This window comes from Nicotiana tomentosiformis, chromosome 1, assembly GCF_000390325.3.
Source record: "Nicotiana tomentosiformis chromosome 1, ASM39032v3, whole genome shotgun sequence".
Lineage (NCBI taxonomy): Eukaryota > Viridiplantae > Streptophyta > Magnoliopsida > Solanales > Solanaceae > Nicotiana > Nicotiana tomentosiformis.
Window position 1 is genome coordinate 7,492,642 of NC_090812.1, and position 9,692 is coordinate 7,502,333.

The 9,692-nt window shown below is 36.7% G+C and overlaps 1 protein-coding gene across 1 annotated transcript; it reads left to right on the forward strand.

Moving 5' to 3' along the window:
- The first annotated feature begins 2,590 nt into the window (after positions 1–2,590).
- Positions 2,591–6,777, forward strand: LOC104098998 (vesicle transport protein GOT1-like). Its single transcript, XM_009605859.4, has 8 exons — positions 2,591–2,719; positions 3,422–3,491; positions 4,255–4,386; positions 5,360–5,451; positions 5,580–5,660; positions 5,777–5,874; positions 5,952–6,033; positions 6,411–6,777. Exons 2-8 carry the CDS (start codon positions 3,461–3,463, stop codon positions 6,456–6,458), a joined length of 564 nt encoding a protein of 187 aa, XP_009604154.1. The 5' UTR covers positions 2,591–2,719; positions 3,422–3,460; the 3' UTR covers positions 6,459–6,777.
- The last annotated feature ends 2,915 nt before the right edge of the window (positions 6,778–9,692 follow it).

A 9,692-nucleotide genomic window follows, 5' to 3' on the forward strand; every position in this document is an offset into this window, starting at 1 on the left:
AAGCTTGGGCATCCCGAATCGCCCCTTCGAAAAAAGCATGGAGATTGGGCGAGTCCCCGATTACTATTGCCCCAAGTGAATCGCTTGGGGAGTTCTCCTAAGTTCGGAGAGCTTCAGAATCGGTCTCTTTTGATATACCCACCGATTGTTGACTTTGGTAGGAAGCATCCTCGATCTCTAACGGTTTGGGGACTCTGCCCGAACCTTCCTCGGATATCTCCTCAGTCCGAGGCGGAACTTTATAAATCATCATCGACGCAACTGCCTTAGGGGAATCGATGGTTTTCTTCGTTCGGGCCACCAACACGGACCCATCATTTTCTTCTTCTTCCTCGTCTTCATCCCTTAGATGCAGAACTGATTCCATGGTTAAAGGGATGGTATTCTTCCTCGCCTTCGGTTTTGGGTCTTCGGAAGCAGAGGCCCTTTTTCTCTTATTATCTTTCACCGGCTTTGGATCAGAGACCGAAGCCTCTTCCTCAATGGATGAGGGCCTCAAAACTGCATCTTTGCCCATATCTACATACAGGAAAATTAATTTAAGCATATAGAAAGCATCTCCTTCGAACTACCAAAGATACAAGAAAGAGGCTCACCATGATTTTTGGCCTCCCATCGGCCCTTGGATAAATCACGCCACAAACTCTCGGCGTATGTGGGGGTGGAAGATAGATCCCGAACCCAGTTCTTGATATCGGGGACTGCACCGGGCATCCAGGAAAATGTTGCATCACAAGAAGGGGGATGTCGGTAAGAAAAGGAATTAAGAGGAAAAATAGCAGAAGATAACGACAGAATTACACTTACGCTTCATGTTCCACTCCTCGAAAAAAGGCATCTTTTCAGTCGGAATCAGGCTTGAAGTCTTTATTCGAACGAACCTGCCCATCCAACCTCGATCCTTGTCCTCATTTATACTCGAGAACAGAACTTTGGTAGCCCGACGCTGAAGTTTTATTAATCTACCTCGAAAGAGGTGAGGGCAGTACAATCGGATGAGATGATCGAGGGTGAAAGGCATCCCCTCGATTTTGTTCACGAAATAACGGATCAAAATGATGATCCGCCAAAAAGATGGATAGATCTGGCCTAGGGTTATTTGGTATTGGCGGCAGAAATCAATAATAACGGGATCGAGTGGACCTAATGTGAAAGGGTAAGTATACACACTTAAAAACCCTTTCACATAAGTGGTGATATCTTCTTCAGAAGACGGGATTGCTATTTCTTTGTTCTCCCAATTGCAATCTTTTTTTAGTTGTTCGAGGTGCCTCTCGGTTATCGAACACATATACCTCGATACTGGATCACATCGGCCGGGAACCAACGAGCCTTTATTGACCTTAAAATCGGAGGTAAGAACACACGCCCCAGGAACGCACTCCTCAGGTCGTGGCTCCACCGGTGTTTTGCCGGCGGCAAATTGTGAAGAAGAGGCTTTTTTTATTTTTAAGGAATGGTATTTGATGTTTTCGCCATTTCTGGATTTAAAGATTGAAAAAAGAAGGAAGTAACAGAGAAGCGGTGTTTTTGAAGAAAGATTTTGCACAGAAGAATCACATAATTTTGCGAGTGAATTCAGAAAGAGTGAGAAAGAAGTTAGAAAATTTAGAGTTTGAAGATGTAAAAGTGATCAAAAGTGAAAAAGGGGGTTATTTATAGGTATACCAATGGCGGTTCAATTTCGATAATGGCCGACCATCGTCTGACACGCATTAAATGCCTTGAAAAACTAATCCGACAGGACAGCTATCACGTGCTTCATGATCGATCCCATTGTAAACGCCAGCTTATTTCTGATCGAGCAGTCGAGAAATCATGTCGTTTCTCGCTACATCCTTCCCGAGAAACGAGGGGACTATCTGTATACGGTAAAAATCGGTTAGTCCTTCTTACGAACTGGTCGAAATAGTAACGCATTAGATTGGAGAAGCATCTTCATATTCAGGTTGAGGTCCGAAGTCAAGTCACCAAGCTTCGAGCCCTAGGAACCGATCAATGTCGAGCTCGAATCCAAATCGAACTATGATGCAAAGTGAAGTTATCGAGCTTATGAGGCAGAAACCGACCAACACTGACCCTGAATCAATATAAGGAGCCGGGTGAGAATCGAACTCGAGTCAAGATCGAGAGCTCGAGTCAATACCAAGCTCGAATCAATATCGAGCTCATAGACAAGAGCAGTTGCAATCCCACTAGAGGAGAGAATCCCGACACGAATTATGGAAAAACTGATTTATCATGGGTCTCCCACTATATATTTTTAATTATATCTAAAGTAGGATTCCTCCACTATAAAGAGGATGATTATTATTTCTGAAAGGACCAAGTTTTTCCATACATTATAATTGAGATATCATACACTCATATATTGAAGAGTTACCCTTTTTTAGCTTGATAAATTGATTTATCTTGCCTAATCTGTAAATTATTCTCTTCCCAACTTTGTTTATTTTTCATTCTCTATAGTCAATTCTTGATATTTCTATTCATTCTTACCATTTGTGTCAAGTTATACCACATACCTTAGAACTACGTAAAAATTTAACTCAATTCGTTTTTAGGGTAAAACACATATTTATACGATCCAATCATTTCAAATGCATTAATGGAAAATAAACCTATATCCACGTCGGATAGGCTTCATATATAGTAGCTAATTGAAAACAGAAATGCCAACCGCGCCTTTCTGTTGAAGCTCTTCCTCTCTGACATACAGGTAAACTCTCCATGCTCTTCTTCCCCTCTCTGTATATCCATTTTGCACTTCACAAGCGTACGCATATCGTATAAACATTCACACATTCACGGCCTATTCGATGATTATTGATGTTTAGATACAAACATTACTTGTGCGTACTGGTATTTCGGTGAAATTTGTCAATTCTCGTAAGATAAGCTTCAAATTCTCGTGATTTTTTTGTCAATTTACTACTTCGTTGGTTGTAGAGATTTTGTGCTTTTTTCTAGCGTCTGACTCATTTTTCGGTTATTCGGATTGATAATGTGGTTTGTATGATCACGCTGTTGCTGAAATACGACAATTCTCTTACTCGCATCTACTTGAATGATTGACAGCGTTAGATATAAGAAATTTTATGAACTTTATTGCATTTGCAATATTGTTAGTTCAAAGATTAGCAGCAATAGCAATGGCTGTTGAGCCTGTAATTTCGTTTCTCCTTATATTTCAATTATTTTAGGTTTTGAACTTTAAAATCGTATCAGTCTTTTGCATATATGATCTATCTAGCAGTGAGTAGGAGTATTTGTTTGTGGAAGTGATTCGGTGCAGTATTGAGTATTTATGCTGCTTAATTATGTTTGTTTTGAGTTTGCAAAAATTACGATGCCACTGAAGAGATGAGTACTGATGCAACCGTCTGCTCCATCATGTATATATTTGTGTTTTTATTGTCAGGTTATTTGGTAGTTGAAGTTTCAAGTTCTGGTTAACAGGATGGTTTCATTTGAAGAAAGTGATGTTAAGAGTGAGTACATACTCCGCCTTTCTATCCTCGTTATCTTTGACTTCTCTTAATTTCTGTAAATCCAGAAATGATGCTTTTGAAATAGTTCTTCCATATGGTCAAAGTACCACATGGAGTGTTCTGATTCACATAAAGTGTATCATTTTTGTTTTTATACATATTAGAAGTTTTAGATTATCTATGTATATAGATCATTAGTTGTTATTATTTTCTAGTCTATCGTCTTAATCAAAGAATTCTGTACAAACTTGTCTGCTTATAGTTTAGAATTGATACAGTCCGTCTTTGCTTTTCTTTGTCTGCACCATGTGATGTATGAAAAAATCAACCGCTGGTTGCCTGGTTCTGTTATGTCTGTTATGGCAGCTCTATGATATCGAATCTCATTATCGACGCACTTTTAGTTTGTTACTGCTTTACAAATTCACCATGATACTGGTCGGTGCAGGCTTGAACTTGATGGGTTTCTTTTTATTTCTTTCTTCATTTTGCATGAGCTGTTAATACAATGTTGTTTTGCAGATCAATTATTTTACTTCGATTTCTCCAGGCAGAAAACTTAAGTTGTATTCGAGATTTTGGTGTAATTATTTGTGTTTGTTTAATTATCTTATTAAATTTCAGCATCATAGTATGTATGTAGGTAGTAATATTTAGTCAGATTTAAGATGACTTTCTTCAGAAATATTATATGATCTCTCTTTTTTCCAACCCCCATCCCAATGGGCCGAAACTAAAGCTCTTATTTTCTGTTGGGTAATAGTCATAATGGGAGATTTCGGAAATCACTTAGAAGGTCAAGATCACAGGAGGAGGAAAGAACAAGGAAGAAAATCTTCTTTAGATGAAGACGATTCCAAAAGAAAGCCAAAACGGGGAATAGGATGCCTTAAAGGTGAGTTTGAACAATTTTTGGAAGTACCCTCAAGATTGCCAGTAGTCAGTCTCTGTCTAATAGCAATTTCACTCATCAGCAGCAAACATAACGTCTATTTCTTACATAGTGAATTCAGTTTCTATCTTAAAATTTGCTAGTTTTAAGATAAACTCCAGTACGTTTTATTTGATCTTGCTTCTTTTATTCATTTGATTTTGAACTTACACGAAGGTATATTTATCGCTCTCTAGTCATTCAGTTTTGCTGCAGAACACCAAGAGAATTAGCTGGCTCTTTCCTGGATATTTGAAAGTTGAATGGCATATGTTTTTCAGGACTCCTGTAAAAAAGTTTATGTTCCTAGTGATTTTGACATGCTTGTTCCAAATACACAGTTCCTCAACCATGGGAAATCAAAACCTTCAATCTCATCTGCGATTGTAAAATGGCTCCAGAAAGCTATAGCATGGTATTACTGATGATGTACTTTGATCCAAGAAAAAGTAGTAAATGACGTTGTAGAAAACAAAAAGTGAAGTATAAAGTTCTATCAGTTCTTTAGTTCACCACGTAAACTTATCAAAATTTTCATTTGTGGAATGTACAATTTGAACTAATTTTATAAATTTCTTTCCTTGTATATGCTAGGTTAGAAGTTATCTCCCAAGAGTAAAGCATAATTGTCAAAAACTGACATTGATTAAAGGCGATAAAGACGTAGGATCATGTGGTGCTCTATCGTCATATTCTATTGTGGAAACTTATCAAGAAATTAACATATATATTGTACTGTGCTAAATCACTATCAATTTCGAAGAGAAGTCTTCTATCTTTTCTTGAATATGGTTTTACAAACCATATTTTTAAACAACCTCCTCACTGTTCTGAAGCAAAACTGAAGCTTATGGTGGTTTCGTGGTTGGTTTAATATGCTGTGATAATGTTGCCTTATTTGTTGTCTCAAGTTCTTACTTTCTCTGACATGTGACAGAGATTGGGCTTGGATTGACTGGATTTGGTGTAATTTTTACTCTGCTTGGAGTGTTTCTCTTCTTTGAGAGGAGTTTCGTTGCCATTGGGAATGTAAGATTTTCTTTATTGTCAATATGACAACTGTTTTGTTGTTCATCCTCTAATGCTTTGTGCTTGAGCCCTTTAATATGTTTGTTTGTACTTCGTATCATCTTTGATGGAACTTTTTGTGTGATCAGATCCTCCTTCTGTCTGGGGTGACCTTAACCATTGGACTGATGTCTACCTTGCAAATTTTCATGAAACGACAAAATTTGAAGGTTCCAAGTTCACGGACCCACTATGCTATGTCCTGCTTCATCTATGTCTTTGCTATTACCTTTTTTTTCCTTTGCAATCTCCATTTTCATATGCCAAAGCTTTAATTATCTGATAGGGTTCTGCCTCCTTTGCTGTTGGTTTCGTGCTTATTATGCTGGGATGGCCTGTGCTAGGCATGATTTGGGAGACCTGCGGTCTTTTTGTGCTGTTCAGGTAACCCTTTTTCTTGCATCCTTGTGTCTCGCCAAGAATAAACAGTGTTGGCTAATAAGGCATACTATGTAATGCAGTGGTTTTTGGCCCACCGTTGCTGTTTTTCTGAGGAAGTTACCTATCATTGGTGGAATCTTTCGCCAATCATCTGTGTCATCTGTATGTCACTATTTTGTATATGTATCTTCTCTAGTAACATTAAAAGTTATATGTGCAATATGCTTCAGATTCTTTCATGCATCACATTATGGTTGTCAACTGGTTACGCCTAAGGAATTTTGTCTCTTTGTTGGATTCCTGAAATTCATTTCTGGATAGTTCATAAATTTATAGTATAGAGAAGTTTTTGTTGACTGGTTGTTGTACAATCACGCCCATTATAATTTGTAGCTTCCAACTGTCTTATACACATTTGTTAGTATTGAAGAATCTTTTTCATATCTGTTAACTTGTTAGAAGCAAAGCGTTGGATGTTCATTATTAGACAAAGCATTTTCTGGATTGAAGCTAAGAACTGTTTCCTTTGTGTTGTGCAGTTCTTTCCACGTAACAGGGTTAAAATGGGTAAACGGATGCCGATTTGAGGGCCGTAGCCTAACAGTAAATGAATTCTGAAAGAAGAAAACTGTGCAATGGGAAGCACCTGAATGAGTTCTAAAGAAAAGATAAGGAGAACCAGTACATACTACTTTTCTGCTAAACATTTAAACTTTAGCATTTGGATAAAGAGCATTAATGTCAAATTGGCTATGTGATATTGTATGTTAGTACTTGTCTCAGTCAATGATGTTAGGGGGCAAACAAAACGGAGCCATACAAGACTCTGATACACAGAGGTCATGGATCATGTATGCAACTGTTTCCACTATTGTCCCATTTTGTGATTAAGTCCAATTTGGTTGATATCTTCCCTTTATTTCTCTTATTTACCTTTGATATAGAATGAGCTTTGTTGTCGAAGATTGAGTTCCACCAAAACTTATAGTCTAGTGGTATTGTTGAAACCTTTCACACAGTAAGTGTGAATTCTATTCTCATTGCCTCCTTTTCTCTCCCAGTTCTTTGCCCCACGTGATAGAAAAAATTTAAATAAAAGTCTTGAGTTTTAAGATTACGTAGGTGAAGGTATGAAATATAATCTAGAAAGCATATGATATAAAGGTCATACTAATTTTTATTTATTCAAAACATGAATACGTGAGTAGCTTTTCTAAAACCATAACCAAAACTAGTTCAAACACACCTTTTTACAAATCTGTTTAAAAAATGCAATTTTCGAAAAATAGTTTTTCTAGAATTCAAAATCAAATATAAACGTCCCGAAAGGGAAATAGAAGTGTAAAAAGAATAATACACTAATATTAAGAAATGAGAGCAAAATAGAACAATATACTAACGGAGACAAGATGTATATGAGGAGAATGTAGAAGTTATTTTATTCAAGTGTGATTCTTCTATGTACATCATAGGATAAAGAATACCCTATTTATAGGATATAAGATACATGAAAAGTTACAAGAATACTCCTAAAGGTTACAAATATTAAGTGATGAATTAACTAAGTATATGAACTCAAATGGTTCATGGAATAGGGATGTCTAAGAGTATTCAATGGACATCCACTTTAACATATTCATAACACTCCCCCTTGGATGTCCATCTAAAAGATAATGTGCCTCGTTAAAACCTTACTAGGAAAATCCAGTGAGGAAAAGCCTAGTGAAGGAAAAAGAGTACACATATCTTGTAATACGCATTGAGTTCTGCCTCATTAAAAATCTTACCAGGAAAATCCAATTGGGACAAAACCTTGGTTAAGGGAAAAAAAGTACAGCGCGTATTATACTCCCCCTGATAAAAACTTTATTTGACAATCTTATGTCTCAGCTTCTCAAATGTTGATGTTGGCAATGCCTTAGTGAATAAACCTGCTAGATTGTCACTTGAACGGATTTGTTGAACATCTATCTCACCATTTTGCTGAAGATCGTGTGTGAAAAAGAACTTTGGTGAAATGTGCTTTGTTCTGTCTCCTTTGATATATCCTCCTTTAAGTTGAGCTATGCAAGCAGCATTGTCTTCATACAATATCGTTGGAATCTTCGTTTTTATAGAAAGACCACACAATTGTTGAATATGTTGAGTCACTGATCTCAACCATACACATTCTCGACTAGCTTCATGAATAGCTATTATCTCTACATGATTAGAAGATATAGCAGCTAAAGTTTGTTTTGTTGAATGCCATGAAATAGTTGTACCCCCACAAGTAAATAGATAGCCTGTTTGAGATCGGGCTTTATGTGGGTCAGACAAATAACCCGCACCTGCATAACCAATCAACTGTGAATCGGATTCATAAGAATAAAATAATTTCATATCAATAGTCCCTCGGAGGTATCTAAAAATATGCTTAACACCATTCCAGTGTCTTGTTGTTGGAAAGGAACTAAATCTTGCTAATAAACTTACTGCAAAACTTATATCTGGTCGAGTATTATTTGTAAGATACATTAGTGCCCCAATTGCACTAAGATATGGAGTTTCATCACCAAGAAGCTCTCCATCATTTTCATGAGGTCGAAATGGATCTTTATTTATATCAAGTGATCTCACAACCATCGGGGTACTTAATGGATGTGCTTTATCCATATAAAAACGCTTTAGAATCTTTTCGGTATAAGTTGATTGATAGACAAAAATTTCATCTTTCATATGCTCAATTTGTAGACCAAGACAAAATTTTGTCTTTCCAAGATCTTTCATTTCAAACTCTTTCTTCAAACAGTCTACTGCTTTTGAAAGTTTCTCAGGAGTTCCAATGATATTTAGATCATCAACATACACAACGATTATAATAAATTCAGATCCATACCTTCTTATAAATACATAAGGACAAATTGGATCATTCTTATACCCTTCTTTCAGCAAATACTCACTCAGACGATTATACCACATTCGCCCTGATTGTTTCAATCCATATAAGGAATTTTGAAGCTTTATTGAACAATTTTCCCGAAAACTTTTATTAGTTTCAGGAACTTTGAGCCCTTCAGGAATTTTTATATAAATTTCGTTGTCTAATGTGCCATACAAATAGGCCGTGACAACATCCATTAGACGCATATCAAGTTTTTCATGGACTGCCAAATTTATAAGATACCTGAAAGTGATTGCATCCACCACATGAGAATATGTCTCTATATAATCAATGCCAGATCTTTGCAAAAATCCTTGTACCACAAGTCGTGCTTTATATCTAACGACTTCATTTTTATCATTTCGTCTTCGCACAAAAACCCATTTGTATTCCACTGGCTTTATTCCTTCAGGTGTTCGGACTATACGTCCGAATACTTCACGTTTTTTCAAGTGACGCTAATTCTGCCTGGATAGCGTCTTTTCAATTTTGCCAATCATTTCTCTGTCTACATTCATCAACAGATCTTGGTTCAAGATCCTCATCTTGTTGCATTATTTCAACAGTAACATTATAAGCAAAAATATTGTCGATAATAATATTATTTCGGTTTCACCTTTTTGCCGTAGAGACATAACTTATTGAGATCTTTTCATTTTTATTATTTTCAGATACCTGGACCTCCTCTGAGGTCTTATCATTTGTTATGTCACATGGCTCTTTTTGAGCAATTACCTCCATATTATGATCTCCTAGATCATTTGCTTCTTTTCTCTTTCGAGGATTTTTATCTTTGGAACCAATTGGTCTACCACGTTTCAAGCGTGGCTTAGACTCATTTGCATTTATAGATTGTCCAACCGGGACATCAATTCGAATAAGAGCATTAGCAGTTGGA

Bases quoted from the DNA above. Each gene is read 5' to 3' on its own strand.
- LOC104098998 (XM_009605859.4), top strand. From the start codon at position 3,461: ATGGTTTCATTTGAAGAAAGTGATGTTAAGA. The intron at 4,387-5,359 runs GTGAGTTTGAAC...GACATGTGACAG, and splicing joins GGGAATAGGATGCCTTAAAG to AGATTGGGCTTGGATTGACT. The intron at 5,875-5,951 runs GTAACCCTTTTT...TATGTAATGCAG, and splicing joins GGTCTTTTTGTGCTGTTCAG to TGGTTTTTGGCCCACCGTTG.